Below are 25,044 nucleotides of genomic sequence, written 5' to 3' on the forward strand. Positions count from 1 at the left end.
CGTATGTTTGTTTATGTGTAACTCTGTGTTGTTGTTTTTGTCGCACAGCTTTGATTTATCTTGGCCAGGTCGCAGTTGTAAATGAGGACTTGTTCTCAACTGGCCTACCTGGTTAAATAAAGGTGAAATAAAACATACAATAAAAAACATGTTGGATTCACAAAATGTGTGGGATCCCCCCCATAAAAGTTCAATAATAGCATTAGGCCAGTGGCTTCAATGAAACTATCCAAGCATTAGATATATTTTAAATGTTGATATTTGGTTGTGTTGTCAAAAGTTGTCCAAAGTTAAGGCTAACTTACAAACTAATCTAAAAGTATTTATTTAACCTTAAAACGAGTAACACATCCATGGCCACATTTTGAGGTTAGCCTACTGTAACTATAAATGTCTTCTTATGTAATCATAGCAAGCATGCATGTCCAAGATAGCATGTAAAGATCGCAGGTCTGTGGAGATCTTCACAATTGCTGTAATAATCTGCGCAGAACAGCATTGCGCACTTGCACTTTGTGCTTTAATATAATCTTAACGGGCAATTCAGGTCATTTGGTTGTGCTATTAGAAGAAACACAGTGAAAACACATTAAAGGGATACTTTGAGATTTTGATAATGAGTCCCTTAATTTACTTCCCCAGAGTCAGATGAACTTGTGGATACCATTTTTATGTCTCTGTGTCCAGCATGAAGGAAGTTAGAGGTAGTTTCATGAGACAATGCTAACTAGCATGCTAGCAGATCCAGTCATTGTGCTATCACTAGTTAGCTCATGCACTAGCACTAGTTAGCAACTTCCTTCAAACTGCACACAGAGACAAAAAATGGTATCCATGAGTTTATCTGACTCTGGGAAAGTAGATATAGGGCCAGATTGCCAAATTCCCAAAGAATCCTTTTAAGTTGTTGTATAAATAAAATCTGACATTGCATTCCCATTTGAACTTTGTTATGCTTTTAAATGGTTGAAAGCACAGTGATACCACATTTAGATGACAACTTAACCAAAAATCACAATGGTTTTTCCATTGGAATTTGGTTGTGCTTTTCAATGTTTGAAAGTGTAGTGAGAACACACTTGAAATTCAACAAACTTGTGGCTGTCTTTTTGGAATGGGAGAACAATTGTTGAAAATCTCATTGATCACCGTCTCAACCAAATATTACCAACATTTGCACGTTGAAATGACCTGGTGTGCCCAGTGGGTAATGTTGTAGAGAAAGTAACACAAATAAAAGATGAAATATATCTGCTCAGAGTTGCATCAGATAGTACATAGTTAAAGAAGTCAAAGATAGATACTGCATGCCCTTGGAGTTGATGTAAGTTAAATGTTTAGACAGCTGCTCTGAAGATTATTATTATCGTAAAACCACACAGCTTTAATGTCACTGCTGTGGGGATGCCAAGACACAATCTTGTCCTCCCTATAGCTCTCCTCCACACACACACACACACACACACACACACACACACACACACACAACAACAAATGTCTCTGCTCCCTGCCTCTGTTTCAGAGAGGCCTGAACTTGTCAATGTTATAATGAATGTGTGTCACTTCTGACTTTGATTCTGTATAACCTGACATTGATATCAAGAGATGTCTTGAATAAATGGTGTCAATTTGTCTTGTTTGTTGGAATTGAGCTTGAAAAACTATGGCTCAATAATTATGCGCCAATTAATTCTAATAAAGGGAAATAGTCATGTGGCCATTCGGCAAATCAGCAATAAAAGTACAAACATTCAAATTGAAAGTACACTTTTAGCAGTTTTTAAATAGCCCATAGGCTAAATATAGCTTTTTTTTCTGTGAAAACCCTTGATGTCTTTATGAGTGCAGGAAGCTAACATGTCATTTAACTATCTGTTCCTTATTTGGTAAGCGGAAAACATTCTCATTGAAACACCATAAATGGTGTACCTTTATCTTTAAACAACACTACCTCTCCACATGAATTAGCCTCAGTCTGTTTGACATGTGATCTTTAGCGTTGTGTATCCTCTCTGCCCTACACTTCAAATCAACCTTTGTGAGCAGCACGCCTACACAGAGAGAGAGAGACCAACATCAATTGTGTCATCCTCATACCCTCCTGTAAGTACGCAATCCAATTCACTGGGGTTGAAACGGTTTTGTCAAAGTCACACAAACATTCAATGCTGTTATTACTTTTTGTGGCTAATGTCAGGGGAAATGAAAGAATATGAAATCTCTATGCCTCATCTTGATCTGAGGGAGATTGAAAATGCTGTCCACGTGAAAGTCAACATACGTAATCATATATTAAACATTTTTTAAATAATAAACTCTGATGGAAGTTCCTTCAAGTAAACCTTCATAGCACCTTCACAAGCACTAAGAGATAGATTATCATCAAATGATCATATACTGTAGGTTAACTAATATTACTATACGCTGTCATTAATGGATGTGCCTCTCTACCAACAACATGTTTTAGCTATATTAGACCCCATTAAAATCCAGTTGAGCAATAGCAATGTTTAACTTTACATGGCAATTTAACTTGACATTAACGTTTGACGGTTTAAAAGCTGTGCCTCTATGTTATGTATAGATATAGATATAGATAGACAGCTTAAGGGTTTTTCTTCCTCCAGGCCTCAGCGTCTATAAACAGCTGTTTGTGCTTTAGGCGGTAAATATATAAATCTTGACGTTGGCTGTTTATGTAGCCCAGCTCTCCAATCATGCAGAGGTATAATTCAGTGACGCGTGGTGTCTTTATGAGAGGAGTTTGATTCAAAGGGCAGGTCCCTGTATTTACGTCTCTCTCTCTCTCTCTCTCTCTCTCTCTCTCTCTCTCTCTCTCTCTCTCTCTCCATATCTCTCTCTCCCTATGTCTCTCCATCTCCATCTCCGTCTCCATCTCCGTCTCCATCTCCGTCTCCATCTCCGTCTCTCTCTCTATGTCTCTCCATCTCCATCTCTCTCTCTCTGTCTCTCCATCTCCGTCTCTCTCTCTATGTCTCTCCATCTCCGTCTCTCTCTCTGTCTCTCCATCTCCGTCTCTCTCTCTATGTCTCTCCATCTCCGTCTCTCTCTCTATGTCTCTCCATCTCCGTCTCCATCTCCATCTCCGTCTCTCTCTCTCTATGTCTCTCCATCTCCGTCTCTCTCTCTATGTCTCTCCATCTCCGTCTCCATCTCCATCTCCGTCTCTCTCTATGTCTCTCCATCTCCGTCTCTCTCTCTCTCTGTCTCTCCATCTCCGTCTCTCTCTCTATGTCTCTCCATCTCCATCTCTCTCTCATGTCTCTCCATCTCCGTCTCTCTCTCTCTGTCTCTTCATCTCCGTCTCTCTCTCTCTCTGTCTCTCCATCTCCGTCTCTCTCTCTATGTCTCTCAATCTCCATCTCTCTCTCTATGTCTCTCCATCTCCGTCTCTCTCTCTATGTCTCTATGTCTCTCCATCTCCATCTCTCTCTCTATGTCTCTCCATCTCTGTCTCTCTCTCTCTATGTCTCTCCATCTCCGTCTCTCTCTCTATGTCTCTCCATCTCCGTCTCTCTCTCTCTCCATCTCTGTCTCCATCTCCGTCTCTCTCTCTCTCCATCTCTCTCTCTCTCCGTCTCTCCATCTCTGTCTCCATCTCCGTCTCTCTCTCTCTCTCATCTCTCTCTCTCTCTCCATCTCCGTCTCTCTCTCTATGTCTCTCCATCTCCGTCTCTCTCTCTCCATCTCCATCTCCGTCTCTCTCTCTCTATGTCTCTCCATCTCCGTCTCTCTCTCCATGTCTCTCCATCTCCATCTCCATCTCTGTCTCTCTCTCTCCGTCTCTCTCTCTCTCCGTCTCTCTCTCTCTCCATGTCTCTCTCTCTCCGTCTCTCTCTCCGTCTCTCTCTCCCTATGTCTCTCCGTCTCCATGTCTCTCCATCTCGGTCTCTCTCTCTCCATCTCCGTCTCCATCTCCGTCTCTCCCTCTCCGTCTCTCTCTCTCTCTCCATCTCCGTCTCTCCATCTCCGTCTCTCTCTCTCTCTCCATGTCTCTCCATCTCCGTCTCCATCTCCATCTCCGTCTCTCTCTCTCTATGTCTCTCCATCTCCGTCTCTCTCTCTATGTCTCTCCATCTCCGTCTCCATCTCCATCTCCGTCTCTCTCTCTCTCCATCTGTCTCTCCATCTCCGTCTCTCTCTCTATGTCTCTCCATCTCCATCTCTCTCTCATGTCTCTCCATCTCCGTCTCTCTCTCTCTGTCTCTTCATCTCCGTCTCTCTCTCTCTCTGTCTCTCCATCTCCGTCTCTCTCTCTATGTCTCTCAATCTCCATCTCTCTCTCTATGTCTCTCCATCTCCGTCTCTCTCTCTATGTATCTATGTCTCTCCATCTCCATCTCTCTCTCTATGTCTCTCCATCTCTGTCTCTCTCTCTCTATGTCTCTCCATCTCCGTCTCTCTCTCTATGTCTCTCCATCTCCGTCTCTCTCTCTCTATGTCTCTCCATCTCTGTCTCCATCTCCGTCTCTCTCTCTCTCCATCTCTCTCTCTCTCCGTCTCTCTCTCTCTCCGTCTCTCTCTCTCTCCGTCTCTCTCTCTCCGTCTCTCTCTCTCTCCGTCTCTCTCTCTCTATGTCTCTCTCTCTCCGTCTCTCTCTCTATGTCTCTCCATCTCGGTCTCTCTCTCTCTATGTCTCTCCCTCTCCGTCTCTCTCTCTCTATGTCTCTCCATCTCCGTCTCTCTCTCTCTGTCTCTCCATCTCCGTCTCTCTCTCTCTATGTCTCTCCATCTCCGTCTCTCTCTCTATGTCTCTCCATCTCTGTCTCTCTCTCTCTATGTCTCTCCATCTCCATCTCTCTCTCTCTCTCCATCTCCGTCTCCATCTCCGTCTCTCTCCCTATGTCTCTCCATCTCCGTCTCTCTCCCTATGTCTCTCCATCTCCGTCTCTCTCTCTCCATCTCCGTCTCCATCTCCGTCTCTCTCCCTATGTCTCTCCATCTCCGTCTCTCTCCCTATGTCTCTCCATCTCCGTCTCTCTCTCTATGTCTCTCCATCTCGGTCTCTCTCTCTCTATGTCTCTCCCTCTCCGTCTCTCTCTCTCTATGTCTCTCCATCTCCGTCTCTCTCTCTCTGTCTCTCCATCTCCGTCTCTCTCTCTCTATGTCTCTCCATCTCCGTCTCTCTCTCTATGTCTCTCCATCTCTGTCTCTCTCTCTCTATGTCTCTCCATCTCCATCTCTCTCTCTCTCTCCATCTCCGTCTCCATCTCCGTCTCTCTCCCTATGTCTCTCCATCTCCGTCTCTCTCCCTATGTCTCTCCATCTCCGTCTCTCTCTCTCTGTCTCTCCATCTCCGTCTCTCTCTCTATGTCTCTCCATCTCGGTCTCTCTCTCTATGTCTCTCCATCTCCGTCTCTCTCTCTATGTCTCTCCATCTCCGTCTCTCTCTCTCTATGTCTCTCCATCTCCATCTCCATCTCCGTCTCTCTCTCTCTATGTCTCTCCATCTCCGTCTCTCTCTCCATGTCTCTCCATCTCCATCTCCATCTCTGTCTCTCTCTCTCTATGTCTCTCCATCTCTGTCTCTCTCTCTCTATGTCTCTCCATCTCCGTCTCTCTCTCCCTATGTCTCTCCATCTCCATCTCCATCTCCGTCTCCATCTCTCTCTCTCTCTCTCCATCTCCGTCTCTCTCTCCCTATGTCTCTCCATCTCCATCTCTCTCTCTCTCTCTCTCTCTCTATGTCTCTCCATCTCCGTCTCCATCTCTCTCTCTCTCTCTCTCTCTCTCTCTCTCTCTCTCTCTCTCTCTATGTCTCTCCATCTCCGTCTCCATCTCTCTCTCTCTCTCTCTCTCTCTCTCTCTCTCTCTATGTCTCTCCATCTCCATCTCCGTCTCCATCTCTCTCTCTCTCTCTCTTTCTCTCTCTATGTCTCTCCATCTCCATCTCCGTCTCCATCTCTCTCTCTCTCTCTCTCGATGTCTCTCCATCTCCATCTCCGTCTCCATCTCTCTCTCTCTCTCTCTCTCTCTCTCTCTCTCTCTCTCTCTCTATGTCTCTCCATCTCCGTCTCTCTCTCCCTATGTCTCTCCGTCTCCATCTCTCTCTCTCTCTCTCTCTCTCTCTCTCGATGTCTCTCCATCTCCATCTCCGTCTCCATCTCTCTCTCTCTCTCTCTCTCTCTCTCTCTCTCTCTCTCTCTCTCTCTCTCTATGTCTCTCCATCTCTGTCTCTCTCTCTCTATGTCTCTCCATCTCTCTCTCTCTCTCTCTCTCTCTCTCTATGTCTCTCCATCTCCGTCTCTCTCTCCCTATGTCTCTCCATCTCCATCTCTCTCTCTCTCTCTCTCTCTCGAAAATGGAAGTGGTTGTCTGTCTCTCATCGCAACCCCTGGACTAAATTGAGCATGTGTTTACACTATCTACCATTATTGTTGTTAAAGTTTGAGATGAGCACTATAGATAAACAGTTTATTGTGTACTTTCATCTTAAATGTTATAGAATTCCGGGTCCTATCGATGGCAACGAGGGTTTAATGGACTATTCAAAGCGTTTTATCCTCAGCTTCTCCAATGAGTGTGCATATGAATTACAGTTACTTGGAAGTGCTGTTAGCATCTCTTCATCCCCTCCTGTGATCTCTGAGTGGCCGTATAATCTGGAGGTGGACTTGTTGCCTTAATTAGTGGGTAGAGGAGCGTGCCACATGTTCACTATCCATAAATATTGACTCTGGCTTTCAGGCTGGCTGGCTCTGACCTTGGTGGCTTTCCTTTCTGGGACCAACCTATAGGAAATGGGTCCCATTTCCCCCCACAAGCCCTTTCATGCACCATGTGCACTTATTCACCATGTGCAGGCAAGCAGTCTTGTCCCTGTCAAGCACATGTCCATCGATAAAGTTTTACTCTATTAAAACTTAAGGCAAAGCAGCAAAGCACATCACATCGCTCAACCTTGAACCAAATAAATGCCACTAATACCATTATATTCTACTGCATGTAATGTGTCCCTTACACTCAATACAAATAATTGTTCACAGATACACACATAATCCTTACTCTGTACAACAAGCCCCAAATTGTGTTATCTCCTGGTATCTATGTTAGCGTGTGTTAAGGTTTCATCTCTGTCCACGCAGTGGAATGTGGGCCCTGCATCCAGCCAAGTAGCTGTTAACAGCAGGTGAAGGGTTAATGGATCTGCCATGTAGTCTCAGGGCTTTAGTTCCCCCTGACCACTGGAATGCACTGATGACAAGAGAGAGGAGAATAGAGGAGAATAGATGAGAGGAGAATAGAGGAGAATAGATGAGAGGAGAGGAGAAAAGAGTAGAGGAGAATAGAGGAGAGGAGAATACTGGAGCGGAGAATAGAGGAGAATAGATGAGAGGAAAATAGAGGAGAGGAGAATAGAGGAGAGGAGAATAGAGGAGAGGATACTACTGGAGAGGAGAATAGAGGAGAATAGAGGAGAGGATAATACTGGAGAGGAGAATAGCGGAGAGGATAATACTGGAGAGGATAATACTGGAGAGGATAATAGAGAGAATAATAGAGGAGAGGATAATAGAGGAGAATAGTGGATAGGAGAACAGAGGAGAGAATAGAGGAGAATAGAGGAGATGAGAATAGAGGAGAGGATAATAGAGGAGAATAGAGGAGAGGAGAATAGAGGAGAGGAGAATAGAGAAGAGGATAAAAGAGGAGAATAGAGGAGAGGGGAATAGAAGTGAAGTAGAATTGGGGAGAATGGAGTAGAATTGAGGAGAATTGAGGAGAATGGAATAGAATTGAGGAGAATAGAGGAGAGGAGAATAGAGGAGAATAGTGGAGAATGGAGAAGAATAGTGGAGAATAGTGGAGAGGAGAATTTGAGGAGAGGAGAGGAGAATAGAGGAGAGGAGAATAGAGGAGAGGAGAATAGAGGAGAGGAGAATAGAGGAGAGAATAATAGAGGAGAATAGTGAAGAGGATAATAGAGGAGAATAGTGGAGAGGAGAATAGAGGAGAGGAGAATAGAGGAGAATAGTGGAGAGGAGAATAGTGGAGAGGATAATAGAGGATAATAGAGGAGAGGAGAATAGAGGAGAATAGAGGAGAATAGTGGAGAATATAGGAGAGGAGAATAGAGGAGAATAGAGGAGAGGAGAATCGAAGAGAGGAGAATAGAGGAGAGGAGAATAGAGGAGAATAGAGGAGAGGAGAATAGAAGAGGGGAGAATAGTGGAGAGGAGAATAGAGGAGAATAGAGGAGAGGAGAATAGAGGAGAATAGAGGAGAGGAGAATATAGGAGAATAGAGGAGAGGAGAATAGTGGAGAATAGAGGAGAGGAGAATAGAGGAGAGGAGAATAGAGGAGAGGAGAGTAGAGGAGAGGAGAATGGATTAGATTTGAGGAGAATAGAGGAGAATAATGGAGAGGAGAATAGAGGAGAGGAGACTCGTGGAGAGGAGAATAGAATAATGGAGATTAGAGGAGAGGAGAATAGAGGAGAAAGGTGGAGAGGAGAATAGAGGAGAAAAGTGGAGAATAGAGTAGAGGAGAATATAGGAGAATAGAGGAGATGAGAATGGAGGAGAGGAGAATAGAGTAGAGGAGAATAGAGGAGAATAGGGGAGAATAGATGAGAGGATAATAGAGGAGAGGAGAATAGAGGAGAGGAGAATAGAGGAGAATAGAGGAGAGATTAATAGAGGAGAATAGAGGGGAACAGAGGACAGGAGAATGTAGTAGAATTGAGGAGAATTGAGGAGAATTGAGGAGAGGAGAATAGAGGAGAATAGTGGATAATAGAGAAGAGGAGAATAGAGGAGAAGAGAGGAGAAGAGAATAGATGAGAATGGAGTAGAATTGAGGAGAATAGAGGAGAATAGTGGAGAATAGAGGAGAGGATAATAGAGGAGAATAGTGGATAGGAGAACAGACGAGAGAATAGAGGAGAATAGAGGAGATGAGAATAGAGGAGAATAGAGGAGAATAGAGGAGAATAGAGGAGAGGGGAATAGAGGAGAGGGGAATAGAGAAGAGGAGAATAGAGGAGAGGAGAATAGAGGAGAGGAGAATAGAAGAGGGGAGAATAGTGGAGAGGAGAATAGAGGAGAATAGAGGAGAGGAGAATAGAGGAGAATAGATGAGAGGAGAATATAGGAGAATAGAGGAGAGGAGAATAGTGGAGAATAGAGGAGAGGAGAATAGAGGAGAGGAGAGTAGAGGAGAGGAGAATGGAGTAGATTTGAGGAGAATAGAGGAGAATAATGGAGAGGAGAATAGAGGAGAGGAGACTCGTGGAGAGGAGAATAGAATAATGGAGATTAGAGGAGAGGAGAATAGAGGAGAAAGGTGGAGAGGAGAATAGTGGAGAATAGAGTAGAGGAGAATATAGGAGAATAGAGGAGAGGATAATAGAGGAGAGGAGAATGGAGGAGAGGAGAATAGAGGAGAAGAGAATAGAGGAGAATAGGGGAGAATAGATGAGAGGAGAATAGAGGAGAGGAGAATAGAGGAGAGGAGAATAGAGGAGAATAGAGGAGAGGAGAATGGAGGAGAGGAGAATAGAGGAGAGGAGAATAGAGGAGAAGAGGGGAGAATAGATGAGAGGAGAATAGAGGAGAGGAGAATACTGGAGAGGAGAATAGAGGAGAGGAGAATAAAGGAGAGGAGGGGAGAACGGAGGAGAATAGAGGAGAGGAGAATAGAAGAGGGGAGAATAGTGGAGAGGAGAATAGAGGAGAGGAGAATAGAGGAGAATAGAGGAGAGGAGAATATAGGAGAATAGAGGAGAGGAGAATAGTGGAGAATAGAGGAGAGGAGAATAGTGGATAGGAGAACAGACGAGAGAATAGAGGAGAATAGAGGAGATGAGAATAGAGGAGAATAGAGGAGAATAGAGGAGAATAGAGGAGAGGGGAATAGAGGAGAGGGGAATAGAGGAGAGGAGAATAGAGGAGAGGAGAATAGAGGAGAATAGAGGAGAGGAGAATAGAAGAGGGGAGAATAGTGGAGAGGAGAATAGAGTAGAATAGAGGAGACGAGAATAGAGGAGAATAGAGGAGAGGAGAATAGAGGAGAATAGAGGAGAGGAGAATAGTGGAGAATAGAGGAGAGGAGAATAGAGGAGAGGAGAGTAGAGGAGAGGAGAATGGAGTAGATTTGAGGAGAATAGAGGAGAATAATGGAGAGGAGAATAGAGGAGAGGAGACTCGTGGAGAGGAGAATAGAATAATGGAGATTAGAGGAGAGGAGAATAGAGGAGAAAGGTGGAGAGGAGAATAGTGGAGAATAGAGTAGAGGAGAATATAGGAGAATAGAGGAGAGGAGAATAGAGGAGAGGAGAAGGGAGGAGAGGAGAATAGAGGAGAGGAGAATAGAGGAGAATAGGGGAGAATAGATGAGAGGAGAATAGAAGAGAGGAGAGGAGAATAGAGGAGAGGAGAATAGAGGAGAATAGAGGAGAGGAGAATAGAGGAGAGGAGAATAGAGGAGAATAGGGGAGAATAGATGAGAGGAGAATAGAGGAGAGGAGAATACTGGAGAGGAGAATAGAGGAGAGGAGAATAGAGGAGAGGAGGGGAGAACGGAGGAGAAGATAATGGCATTATAATAATGCTATGTGTACAGCAGCGATGGTCGGTGGCACCTTATTTGGGGAGGACGGGCTAATAATAATGTCTGAAACGGAATGAATGGAATGGTATCGAACACATCAATGGTTTTCTTGTGTTTGATACCCCTCCATGTACTCCATTCCAGACATTATTATGAGCCATCCTCCCCTTAGCAGCCTCCTGTGTACAGCACAATACAAGGCTAGAGTTAATTATTTTTTTCAAACTTCATCAAAAGCTACTGAAGAACATACATTTTGTCTGGCATATTTGTCCCTTTGTGAAAGATTGAGCACCAAACTATAAACAAACATGACGTCCAACTCAGGTCGTAAAGGTTGACAGTTGACCTAAGTTCACATCAAGCATCACCAAATGTCACGGCTGACGTGAACTCAGGTCAGTGTGAGTTTGGTGTGACGACAACAGCCCCGAGCCTGGAGTTCTGGTCTGCAACAGAGCTGAACTTTAGCCCCCTGCGTGTGTCCTTGCTTCATGCTCACTATGCTCACACAGGCAGAATGATTTCCAATGGCATGGGTCAGTTCATCATAGAGACAGACAGACAGACAGACAGGTCAGTCACGTGAAATACAGGACAGGACCAATGGGCTGAGAGATTTGTGCCTTCTCTAGTCCTGTCTGACAGACAGGACCTGTAGCTGTGGCCCTCTAGGTCCAGAATCAAAACAGAGACACGTGAGAGATAAACCCCAACTCTTACAACACTCATGCCAAGAGCTGGGGGGGGGGGGGGGGTCCTAATGTAAATATATTACTTCAAAACCCCTATTTGTGAATTCTGTCAGAGTTTAGCACCATGTATTCAAAGTTAAATGATATGTATATTGTAAAGGTTACAGAGCTAACTGATAACTTTATAGAGGCAAATGGAATTCTAAAAGCTTGTGCAATTTCATAACCAGGGTCTGTAACTGGTTAACCTCTGGATCTGATCACCAGTGGGTCGTTCATGTAAGCTTGATATGTTATCTCCCCTCCCGTCTTGTTTCATTACCAAGGGCTGGTGGGTTTGCAGTTTACTGTTCTTTTCAACCAACAAAAGAATGATCTATTTCTAGATAACCTCAATAGATAACTACTTTCTCTGCAGACAATGATACCAACTAGTGAATGAAGCTCAGAGTGACTCCAGAACCCAGAGAGCTGTGTGGTCTGCTGGATTGGACTGAGATGAGGGGATTACTTCCCTAGGGAGGCTGCTAGGGTGCTGGACACATTACTCTCTACCTGTCACAAGCTGTGCCAACACAAACACACACGCACATACACGCAAACACGCACGCACGCATGGATGCACACACACAGAAAGCAGGGATCAGATAAACCCTCTCTTTCTCCCCTTCTAATCCTCTCCTTGGGTAAATAAAGATAGTCACAGGTCACTGTGTGAGAGACCACCTTATCCTTCTATCTAAGGCATCTAAATACTAACAGCTTTTAGCTGGCAGTTTAGAGCACCACAGAGGGCTGTTTTGGCAACAGTATGGACCCAAATGTGGCAATCAGGGACAGAGAACAATGTAGAAAATGTAGTTTATTTTGCTTCAATTATATCATTACGTGTGTTATGACACATCCAGGTTGTGTGTTTCTGTAAATGAATGAATTAATAAAATAAATAAATGAACGAATGGGTCCCCAGATGAATAAATGAGCTTTGTCGTCAGCTTTGCCATCAGTATCAGATGTAATTGCCATTGTTAACCAAGAGAAAGAGGAAGATAACAGAATGAGAGACAGAAGTAAAGAAGGCCAGAGAGGAAGAGTTCCAAGACATTCAGAGCTTAAAGCATCAGCCAGTCAGCCAGCCAGCCAGTCAGTCAGCCTGTCAGTCAGCCAGTCAGTTAGCGAGTCAACCAGTCTGTCGGCCAGCCAGCCAGTCAGTCAGTGAGTCAGTCAGTCGGCCAGTCAGTCAGTAAGCCAGTAAGACAGACAGCCAGTAAACCAGTCAGTCAGTAAGCCTGTCAGCCAGCCAGTCAGTCAGCCAGCCAGTCAGTCAGGAGAAGGTATGTATGCTCCATCAGCTCCTACTGTATTTTAATTTTTAAATAGATGATCCAGGGGCTTATCCTTCATAAAATGTTATTGTCCTGGAAGCAGACAAAGATATCTTCTGATCTCAATGGGGTTTAATCTAGTGACATCTCAGCAAACAAAACAGGCCCATTGCTTTGGTCACAACACAACCATCCGCCCTACCCTCATCACTTAAGGGAAATAACTAGCTGTAATCAATGAGGGGTCTTCATATGGAGATGTCGCTAACATCAGGGCTGTTGAGTAAAGGCTACAGGCTTGTATACAGCTAACACCACACATCAATGATGGACCCCAGTTTCTCTTCCCCCTAACTGCACTATGCTGCTGGGGGCTGGTAACTGACAATGTCTACTCTATGAGAAATGGATGAGCTTGTTGGAACCCACGTGACGAGAGAAACAACTTCTCCGAAATGAAGTAGTGAAAACTCGTGCAAACCATCAATAAACACAGTGTTTCAGGGTTGACCTTGACCTGACTAGACTGAAACACTGCTACAGTTCATTTTCTCAGGCAATCAATTCATCTTTTCAAACTGAATGGGTTCAGCCTGGAGAAGACTATGGACTTGGTGCGTCTTTGTCTTGTCCCTTTTCTCAGGACAAAGGACAGGAGAGGAGGGATACCAGTTCCAGCTAAGAGTAAAGTTCAGAGGTCAGCGCTGAGGGATCAGGACAGGACAGGCAGTCGCTACAGATCCTAATCCCAAAAATCTACCCAAAACAACAAATTTCCCAGCTCATTGTCAATTAGTTTTAATCCAATAGTCAAACATGCTTAATCCAGGAATGAACACATGTTAATCAATCATCCATAGGGATCTGAGTCGCAGGAAGTATCACCACTGTATTTACAATTGAGAACAGTATGACTACAGGCAGGTTCTACAATATTGGGTAGTACTCTGCCAATTTTGTCACATACAATTGTATTGTATTTTTCCTTATGCTGGCCACCCGAGTGTCACTAGAGGTTCTGGGTTAGGCTCTGTCGCACAGCTCTCGACCTTCGCCTCTCCCGTGTCCGTATGGGAGTTGCAGCGATGAGACAAGACTGTAACTACCAAGGATACCATGACTTTGGGGGTAAAAGTAAAACAATTAAATGCTTTTCCATATGCTACTGTGCAAGGCTGTAAATGTTTGCTGTGTTTGTGCATGTGTGTGTCAGTGACGTGCGGTGAGATCGGTGGCTGGGTAGGCACTGGCTATTATCAAAGCCCGATTTACTCACAAATAAACCTTGATGAAGCCCAAGTTCACCATACAACAGATAGCTTCAACAACCGGAGTGACATAGTGTCACGCCTACTCTCGTTCCCTCTCTCCGGCGCTCGACGTCGCCGGTCTACTAACCAACGGTCATGGCAACCATCGTTATGCACACCTGCTCCCCATCGTTATGCACACCTGGACTTCATCATTACCTTGATTACTTCCTCTTTATTTATCTCTCAGTAGCCTCAGTCTTAAGGCAGTATGGGTTTTGTTCACGTTCAGTACGCTTCTCCTGTTTTGTTTATCTGCTTTTTCTCATATTAAACTCACCTTCTGCACCTGCCTCCTGACTCCTAGTGTATACGTTACACATAGGCTACAAAGCTAAATGTACTAACAATTTTCACCAAATGGCGCAGCGGTCTAAGGCACTGCATCTCAGTGCTAGAGGCGTCACTACAGATCCTGGTTCGATTCCAGGCTGTATCATAACCGGCCGTGATTGGGAGTCCCATAGGGCAGTGCACAATTGGCTCAGCGTCGTCCGGGTTAGGGTTTGGCCGGAAGAGGCCGTCATTGTAAATAGGATTTTTTTCTTAACTGACTACCCTAGTTCAATAAAGGATAAATTAAAAAATGTCAAATTAAAATACCAATGTGGTCAAGATATACAAGCGATAGCCTCCGATGGCGGTATATTTCATATCATCCAACAAAATGACAGACTACTTAACTCAGCTCAGACAGATCAATGTAGCATCCACAGCAGTGGCGGTCAGTGCTGTTGAACTTTTTTTCATGAGCATGGCCTTATTCATTATTTATATTCCATTCACCCAGTTCATTGTAACATCAATAGGTTTAGGCTACGACATGATACTCAAATTTGCCCTATACGCATCATGAGGTTGCTACAACCTAGCCTATGAATAAAAGTTGACAATGTAGGTGCACATAGGTCAAGAAACAAATTTGATGTGACATTCAATAACGCCTTGCGCACTCTTGCCATCTAGCTGATATAGGGTTTAATCATTTGTCTGTTTATCCCCGTTTTGTTCTGTTTGATTCCGTTTAAGAAAGTTTTTCAACAAAACGGCGGAATGAATACACCCCTGATCATGCGTAAACAGATCTCATTCTCATAACAACCATGTTGTATTCCTTCTCTTCCCTTCGCTTGTGGACTTCAATGCACAACAAAACAGCTGTATGTGACCAAGCGAAAAATATTTTCCAAGCCAAACCTCTACAAACAACCTACAATGTTGTCACCATATTAGCTAAAGTAACTAGCTAGCATAGCATCCATCTGTTTTGAGCAGGGTGTTTCAGTAGGCTATTGCATTTGCTAGCTAAGTAAGTGAAACTGAAAGTGAAAAAAAAACACTAAATGTTTGTGATTTATTTAGACTTCAAGGCACACTTAACCAGCATGGCTACCATAGAGTTCAGCAGGAATACGCCATCCCATCTGGTTTGGTCTTAGTGGGACTATCATTTGTTTTTCAACAGGACAATGACCCAAAACACACCTCCAGGCTGTGATGGGCTATTTGACCAAGAAGGAGAGTGATGGAATTCTGCATCAGATGACCTGGCCTCCACAATCCCCCGACCTCAACCCAATTGAGATGGATTGGGAAGATTCCGACTGCAGAGTGAAGGAAAATCAGCCAACAAGTGCTCAGCAGATGTGGGAACTCCTTCAAGACTGTTGGAAAAGCCTTCCAGATTAAGCTGGTTGAGAGAATGCATGTGTGCAAAGCTGTAATTGTATTTTATTTTACTAGGCAAGTCAGTTAAGAACAAATTCTTATTTTCAATGATGGCCTAGGAACAGTGCATAACTGCCTTGTTCAGGGGCAGGACGACAGATTTTTACCTTGTCAGCTCAGGGGTTTGATCTTGCAACCTTTCGGTTACAAATCCAACGCTCTAACCACTAGGCTACCTGTTACCCATTTAAGAAAGGGTGGCTACTTTGAAGAATCTCAGATATAAATGTTTTTATTTTATTTTTAATAACACTTTTTTTGTTACTACCTGATTCCATATCTGTTATTTCTTACTTTTGATGTTTTCCCTATTGATGTTTTCCCTATAAATAGTAAAAAAGAAAGAAAAACCCTTGAATAAGTATGTGTTCTAAAACGTTTGACTGGTAGTGTATATAATAAATAAGGTTATTATGAAATGTCCATATCAACAATTGAAAGGACTGAAAAATGCAGTACAAATTTCAAAAGAAAATGCATTTAAGCCTACCTTTACTTGAAAATGAAGTACATTGGTCTGTCATTCAGAGTGATCCTCCAGTGACAGCAATGTAGGAGTCACAGAAGAACCCCATGTCCATTATTTTATTCTGTATGCACACAGCAGGCCCACAGTGTTGTGGGAGAAGCATCCCCAGGGCCTCCTTCCATTTTCACTCTGACACAAAAAGAGGAGTTACATTATTCCAATTTAGACATTTTTTAAAGTGCGGTATAGTCCATGTGTGAGTTCAAGGGATGACAGCGCCAAATTATGTAGACACGTCCAAATGCGCAGAGTTTACCCCAGGCAATACCCACACATCGTGTTTAGGCAATATGCATGTGCAGCAATGCAACAAATGAAGCTACTTCAAGCTAGGCAAAGAAAGGCGACTTATGCTGACCCTGTCCATTAACAGTGACTGGAGTCAGGAACGTCCGCACGTGTCACCGATTTGAATCGGTGGAAAGGAAGGCATGAATACCCTGGCTCCTTTCCTGAGAGATTGATGCAGTTTTAGCAAATTTTTAGATTTTGAGCATAAAAACCATCAGAATCATTGAGAAAAAACATTACATTAAAAAAAGAATGGCAATTGTTTATATTATTTTTCTATTAAATTATCACAGGGTGAGCATTGCCTATCCTGCCTGCATATGTGTGTGTGTGTGTGTGTGTGTGTGTGTGTGTGTGTGTGTGTGTGTGTGTGTGTGTGTGTGTGTGTGTGGTTGGGGGGGGGGGGGGGGGGGGGGGGGTAATATAGATTAATATAGTCCATCCACACGTTGGCGCACTTGCTCTGGTTCGTTTTTGAACTGTTGCAGTTTATTAAAATTCTAAAAATGGGATTCAAGTTACTGTTCTCTATGATTAACAATGAAAAAATATAGGCCTAGTTCTGCATGAAATGAGAACCAACATTAGAAGAATGCATCACGATGAGTAGCCTATTTTCTGAAAGGAAAAGAAAACCTAAAGTTAGATATTTTGAAGCTGTCAAAATTAACAATGTTATATCACACGAACGAATAAAAGTCTAGGGCTATAATCAAAGAAAATGTCATATTTGAGTTATTTTGTAAGAGTCAAAACACATTTAAAGGTTTAAAGGAGAATTTTGTCTGTGTTGCACCGCGAGTTTGGGCAGGCTACTGTAGGTGCAGGACTGGTTGAAAATGCACAGGAGGTGCTTTGGAATCGACATGATTGACAGCTCTGCGTTGGTGACATCACTGCACGACAAAAAGCCTCGTTGGGGAAGAGAAGGCACCAATCAATTGGACTGCTAGTGTGCTGCACTCAGGAGAGAGAGGTTAAGCTACCACAGCCACACACTCACTATACAGTCTGATCTTCTACACCCGGTCTCTGCTAAACTTTATCTAAAAGTTCGCATTTGAAGATGTTCAACGACACTGCTTTATACTTAGATCCGTCCTGCCTACACCAGTCTGCTTCCTCCTCATAGATATAACTTTAGGCGATTTTTGTATTCTATTGACCAAGACGTCTCCAGATTCCCAGCTGCGGAGATATGTGCGAGAGAACGGGGTCGGAGCAGTGCACGGACTGTCTTTCGCCCGCAGAGGAAAAGCGTGGAATAAACACGAATTAATGTGGAATTTATTGGAGCCCAAAGCTGGAAGGACGACTGGACACAGCGCTTCCTTATCAGGTAAAACAAGTTAGAGGTATTCATTATTGAAGTCAATGACAACTTTTATATTTAGGGAAAAGTTGAGAAACTCTCATAAACTGTCCATCCGCTGAGTATTCTGGATCTAATAACCACGTTTCTTTTTTTCCATTTTGTATTTATAAAAAAAAATTGCGGGAGGGGGTACATAAATTCCGAATCATACTGTACATACAAAAATTAATACTGGTAGTATCTTAAGGATATGTACTTTTGATGTAGACCTAGATGTGTTTTGATGTCTTGTCTGCGCAATGGGGTACATATGGCCAGGATACGAACGTCAGATCTCACACCTGCGAGCCCCTTGAAGTAACTCTATCCCGCATGATTATAGTCATACATTGCCGTCAAAGCCTCACCAAATAGACGCTTGTAGCGCTATCTGACTGCTGCCACGACTGTATCGACTGGAACCTTTTTGATGCCTACATTCTGTCATGCTTTGTGTGTTCTATGGTCTACGTGGTATTTCCTTTATACACCCCCACCAAACGCTATCTCTTCTGTAATTGCAGACTTTTTGTCTGCCGTCTTCTCTCTGCCTTCTTCCAGTTTCTTTGATTTCTCCTTTCCTGTAGGCTACCACCCCCTTTTTGTTTGACAATTCTCTTTCATAACTTTCTCACCTTGATATTCTGGTGTTTTAGTTTTGCCGCTATAATGTTAAAAGATCAATCCCCTATTTCACTAAGCATAGCCCGCGGGGATGTTATTGCCAACCTCTATGTTCTTTACTTCAAAGTGACATGTCTTTTCTTTTACACATTGCTATTATATGGAAGAAGAAACAATTTATCGCAGCTGGGCTGGGAGGAATTTTACAGTGAACCTCCAATGTCTCTCCTGTCGATAGCTGTCTGTGTGCTGTGTCGGCGGCGCATGTGTATTAACATAAACTGCTCTCCTCTCCTCGCAGGGACTAACTGACCATGGTCGCCGTGTTTCGTTCTCTCATGGTACTGCTGCTGGCTCAGGTGTTGCTGGGAGGCGCTGCGGGACTAATCCCCGAGGTTGGCCGGAGGAAGTACAGTGAGTCGGAGAAACAGAGCCCGGAGCAGTCGGAGAACTTTCTCAACGAGTTCGAGCTGCGGCTCCTCAATATGTTCGGACTTAAGCGGAGGCCAAACCCGAGCAGACAGGCTGTGGTGCCTCAGTACATGGTGGACCTGTACCGTATGCATTCGTTGAACGGAGACCACAGCATTAAACGGCCCCGGAGCATGGGGAGGCACGCAGAGAGAGCCGCCAGCAAGGCCAACACGATTAGAAGCTTTCACCACGAAGGTGCGTATTAGTGGCATATTTCACCTGGCAATGTAGAGCACCTCTGCTCCCTCAGACATGTCAACCCTGTATTTAAACATGACTCAGAGTGTGAAGAGGATTTTCAAAGCAATTACACTTTTTTTATGACAGGCCCACTCATATCCTAACAGAGTGACACGCGTCAGGGACACACACACACCCTTCATAAGTAGATCATAAAATAACAAAGGGTAATTTAACAATGTAACGAGTAAAACTCATTATCAGGGTTCGACAGAGAAGTACTTGATGTGTAACTTTGAAGTGTAAAGTAGCCTAATCCCTGAAATATTCAGTGATGCAACCCGTTACCCGGAACATTCCATTGACTGTGCTATAACAGGCATCAAAACATCAAGGGTGGTGGGTGGTATCACAAGGGTCATTTGTTTCTTAATAATTGATGGTGTTTGCGTGGGCCCTGAAAACAGTTTTTCCAGACACGCACCACAGGAGAGGGATAAAGAAAGGGCGGTGTGCGTACGCAAGTGATAGTCATCGCCCTGCTGCTACTTCAATAACACACGACATGACATTACACTACACTGTCTACACACGCATTATGACAGAGGCCACTGTGGCAGACATAGCTCCGTCTCATTTTTAGACAGGACTAGTCAGTTCATTACTCATTCTGGTTTTGGGGGTGCGCGTAATCCTTTTCCAATCGCTTTCACAATGCGCACTCTTTATGCGCAATTACGCACGTTCAAATAATAGAACCACGTAATTAGGCGTACATACTTATTATGTAGCTACATGTGCGTCGCGGACTGCGTGATTTTACATTAAAGCTACACATTTATATACCTCAGAAACACATGCAGACCAGATTATTGTTTCAGTTTGGGCCAATTGGTCTAAATGCTCAAATAAATATGAGGTATTTGATCCAAGAGTTGAACTGGAGGCACATATTGACATTTTCTTTGGGTGATGTGAACTCTGGTGGTGTTTTTTTATTTGGTATTGTATCTGTACTATGTTGTATAATAGCAGTGGGTAGAGAGGTAGGCATGTGCTCAGAGGATGTCTAACCCTCTAGTCTAGTGTTACAAGGCAAATAGTTCATTTGGGCACTACATCTACAATGCTGCAACATAACACACCAGAACAGTTAATAATGAAACATGAAAACCAAATATTGAAACTTAAAAAAAAAACGTTTTCCCTCATGCTTTGTGTACAGTCTATCTGATAGTACCTGTCTTTGGCTCTAGCTCCAGTAGTGTACGGTACATGCCCAATGTGTCCATGGGATGGCCTTCTACACAGACTCCTGAGTGTTGCACTGCACAAGGAAGTTTCCACCCAGTGAATGACTCATTGGAGTGGTTGGGTCAGGATGGGTGGCTGGTTGGTAGTTCTCCTCTCCTGAGGCCTGGTAGGGATGACACCCAGTGGACTAACTGACACACTACAAACACCACTGACACTACAAACACCACTGAAACACTAAAAACACCACTGAAACACTACAAACACCACTGACACTACAAACACCACTGACACTAAAAACACCACTGAAACACTACAAACACCACTGAAACACTACAAACACCACTGACACTAAAAACACCACTGAAACACTACAAACACCACTGAAACACTATAAACACACCACTGACACACTACAAACACCACTGAAACACTAAAAACACCACTGAAACACTACAAACACCACTGACACTACAAACACCACTGACACTAAAAACACCACTGAAACACTACAAACACCACTGACACTACAAACACCACTGACACTAAAAACACCACTGAAACACTACAAACACCACTGAAACACTACAAACACCACTGACACACTACAAACACCACATAAATACTACAAACACCACTGACACTACAAACACCACTGAAACACTACAAACACCACTGACACACTACAAACACCACTGACACACTACAAACACCACTGACACACTACAAACACCACTGACACTACAAACACCACTGACACTACAAACACCACTGACCCACTACAAACACCACTGACACTAGAAACACCACTGACACTACAAACACCACTGACACACTACAAACACCACTGACACTACAAACACCACTGACACACTACAAAACCACACAGGTAGGAGGCATGGTGACGGGGACTGAGACCACTACTCCACTAGTGTAAACCTCCGCTTGACCTTAATTGTAGCCATTTGGGATACATTTCAGCCATGTTCAGTTCTTTACCGTTGCATCCTCCTGTCTTTTCATCCAATGCTCCAGCGCAGCACGGTTTGGGGTATTTTGATTGTTCCTATGGTAGAGGTAGGAAGAGTGGGGGGTCCTATATGTTTAATATCCGTGTAGCTACACATGTAAACCATAATGTCAAAGCCTGAAGCCTTATCCATTCTTCACATCTGTTCCGTGATATTCATTTCAGAGAGGCAATTCATTTCTGTAATATCGGTTTTCAATTGTATTTAGTTATTTTTGCCAAACAGAACATTTCCAGACCTAACTCAGTAACCGGCTGCCAAAGACAGCAGAGATGAAGGACCTGATATTAGCCGTTATCTTTTGTTTTGGCCCACAGAGAGCCAAGAAATTAGGAATGTTGATACACTCACTCTTGCTTCACAACTCTTAGACAAGCCCCAACATGTTGTTCACACAGTGCATGCAGTACCTCCTTCACTCACACAGCAGGGTTCTGGATAGAGCGAGAGAGAGGGAGACAGGGGAGGGGGGAGAGAAAAGAGAGAAAGACTTGGAGCTAAAGAGAGAGAGAGGGGGATTTGGGGTGCGGAGAGAGATAGAGAGAGAGCGAAGGGGAGAGAGGGATTTTGGAGTGAGTGGGCGAAAGAGAGAAGGAGAGAAGGGGTTTGAAGGAGAGAAATAGAGAGAAGGGGTTTTCCCACATCAATAAGGATTGATGGGTCTAATTGAGGTCTTTGTGCTTCTGGAGAGAGATTTAGGATGAGGGGGTGGAATTTCCTAAATGCCTCCTTTGAAAACGCCCTGAGTTCAAAGTTAGTGTTTATTTTACCACTCCAAACAGATAACAAGCATGTCTTTGTGCCATCTGTAAAACACTTAAAGGTAAATGTAAAAAGTTTGACTACAATCGAGAAAATATAAGTGCTGACATTGACATATGTATCCGAAATTTGTTTTACACACTAATGTTAGTCATTCTTCTCAATCAGGCCAAATATGCACATAGGAATAAAATGTGTATCTATAGACTGCAACAAAAAGGTGTAAAAAACATAAAGATAAATGAGCCATACAGATAAATGAGCCATACTTCCCTATGGCCCGTAATTATGTCATAATAATCTAGCTTTGATGATTCCATGATGGACGACAATTCCTTTTACCACACATTCAATAATAACAGCACTCCATCTTGTAGCAGCCACATCCTAAAGGGCAGCACATTCTCCATGGCATTTAGTGGCCTCGCATGCATAATGGTTAGATGCTATCACTGGTCTTTGCTAGATCTTATCAACATTGGAACACCACTGCTTTGATGTCATGACATTTACTTTGATGAAATCTATGAATCTGACCATATTGCAGCTGGATGGTTGTAACTGTTAGCTTTTGCCTCCACTGGATTTAGTGAGTGTGTGTATGATGACATGAATGACAACAATGTCTCTGTGGAAAGAATACCAGTTTGTCAGGACAGTAAACCTTTGTCAATCTTCTTCCCTGTTCCTGTATAATCTATAAAGACATGCATGTTTGCCTCTACATTTTTTTTACATTGCAGCATGCTCTCCGTGTGAGCACTGTATCTACCATTAGTGGCTGTCCTCCATTCCCAGTAACTTTCTCCACGGAGTTACTCTACCACCTTTATCAACACAACCTTTGCAGTAAAAAAAAAACATGTCCTGATCTTAGACATAAATGTCTATGTCAACATCATCCACTGACCCTAGCTCTCTCTTTATCCTCTCTTGTAGAGTCCATGGAGGCTCTGGCCAGTCTGAAGGGCAGGACAACCCAGCAGTTCTTCTTCAACCTCACCTCCATCCCTGGAGAAGAGCTTATCACCTCTGCAGAACTCCGGGTATACAGGGACCAGGTCCTGGGGGCCACAGCAGCTCCCACCATTAACACCAGTCACAACAGCAGTAACAGCTCCAGGACCAGTGCTGGTGGCTTCCATCGTATCAACGTGTACGAGGTGTTTGGAGGCCCTGCGTCTCCCCGTGGGGAACCCCTGACACGCCTCTTGGACACGCGGCTGGTGCAGGACTCTCTGAGCCGCTGGGAGAGCTTTGACGTCAGCCCCGCCGTGTCACAGTGGACCTCCGGGGGGCGCCACAACCACGGCTTCCTGGTTGAGATGCTCCACCCAGACACCCTGGAGGGCGAAGAGGGCCAAAGACAGAGACGACACGTCAGGGTAAGCCGCTCCCTCCACGGGGACCAGGACTCATGGCCCCAGGCTCGCCCCCTGCTGGTGACCTATGGTCATGACAGGCAGGGGAATGCGGTGCTACACAGGGACAAGAGACAGGCAGCAGGCCACAGGAAACAGAGGAAGAAGCACCAACACAAGGCCAACTGCCGCAGACATGCCCTCTACGTGGACTTCAGCGACGTGGGCTGGAATGAGTGGATAGTTGCACCCCCTGGCTACCATGCCTTCTACTGCCACGGGGAGTGCCCCTTCCCATTGGCCGACCACCTCAACTCCACCAACCACGCCATCGTTCAGACGCTGGTCAACTCTGTGAACTCCAACATCCCCCGGGCGTGCTGCGTGCCCACAGAGCTCAGCCCCATATCACTGCTCTATCTGGACGAGTATGAGAAGGTCATCCTCAAAAACTACCAGGATATGGTGGTGGAGGGGTGTGGCTGCCGGTGAGACACACCGAGACAGAAGGATGGAGCGATGCAGAGACTCAGAAAGAGAGAGAGAGGGAGGTTATATGGACACCCGGATTCCCAATGAAGACGTTTTATTTATATGACAGAAAAGACACAAACATAGCTATTTTGGAAGAAGATTAAAAAACAAATATATATGAATATATTTATGTCTACTTAAAGTTGGGAAAAAAATAAATATTTTACTCAGAGGAATAATCCTTTACTGGTTTTCAAAATGTATTTCTGATGTACACTTTTCGAAATGGGTGCAATACCACATGAAGTACAATGCTCAAATTTTTATTTGTATTTATTTCTATTATAACCACTTTATTTGTAAATAAATAATGTGTATTTATCATGAGAAAACACTTTGGTTGCTCCAATTGTCCACACTTGTCCAGCTGACTTCCCAATTCGTGTTTAAAAGCATTCAAATCAAACTAAGGATGTCACGGGGTCAAAAGTAGCAGAACCTCTCCCACATAAATTAGCCGCAAAATAACAGAGAAGACAATGTTAAAAGCTAACTCTCTAACAGTGGATGCCAAGATGAAGCATTTACACCTCTTATGATAAACGTACAGTAACTGGAGCCTGGCGGTGTGTTTTGAAAGGGTCAGTGTAAGTGATGTAATGGTCTGCAGTGGGGTACAGAATCACAGAAGGGTCCAAGGCTGCTACATCTATACAGATGTTATAAGGTCTCTGGGGAGGACTGGGAAAACACAGCGAGATGTTTTCCTCCAGTAGGTTTACATGGCATTGCACAGATCCCTGGGAAGGAAACCAGAGGTAAAAATGAACACCTGGGAATAGTTCATTTTCTTAACTTGAGAGAGAGAAAGAGAGAAAGAGAGAGAGGGGGGAAGTAGGGAGAGAGAGAAAGAAAACCAACAAGCTGAGTTGTGTGTCAGTGTGTGAGGGATTTGTATTGTGTCTGTGTTGGGCTTTGCTGTGCTGTGCTACGCTGGGCTGTGCTGTGAGTTTGTTGACTGTGCGATTTGCGACATGACAGGCTGCAAGCTATCAGACAGACACAATGAGCCCTCAGCA

General features: G+C 44.0%; 1 protein-coding gene across 1 annotated transcript; it reads left to right on the forward strand.

Moving 5' to 3' along the window:
* Window positions 1-17,383: 17,383 nt before the first annotated feature.
* On the forward strand, window positions 17,384-24,349 carry LOC139407840 (bone morphogenetic protein 2b). The gene is made up of 3 exons (XM_071151710.1): window positions 17,384-17,790; window positions 18,731-19,098; window positions 23,070-24,349. The coding sequence occupies exons 2-3, from the start codon at window positions 18,744-18,746 to the stop codon at window positions 23,981-23,983; spliced, it is 1,269 nt and encodes a 422-aa protein (XP_071007811.1). The 5' UTR covers window positions 17,384-17,790; window positions 18,731-18,743; the 3' UTR covers window positions 23,984-24,349.
* Window positions 24,350-25,044: the final 695 nt, after the last annotated feature.

The sequence above is a fragment of the Oncorhynchus clarkii genome, chromosome 4 (genome assembly GCF_045791955.1).
Source record: "Oncorhynchus clarkii lewisi isolate Uvic-CL-2024 chromosome 4, UVic_Ocla_1.0, whole genome shotgun sequence".
NCBI lineage: Eukaryota > Metazoa > Chordata > Actinopteri > Salmoniformes > Salmonidae > Oncorhynchus > Oncorhynchus clarkii.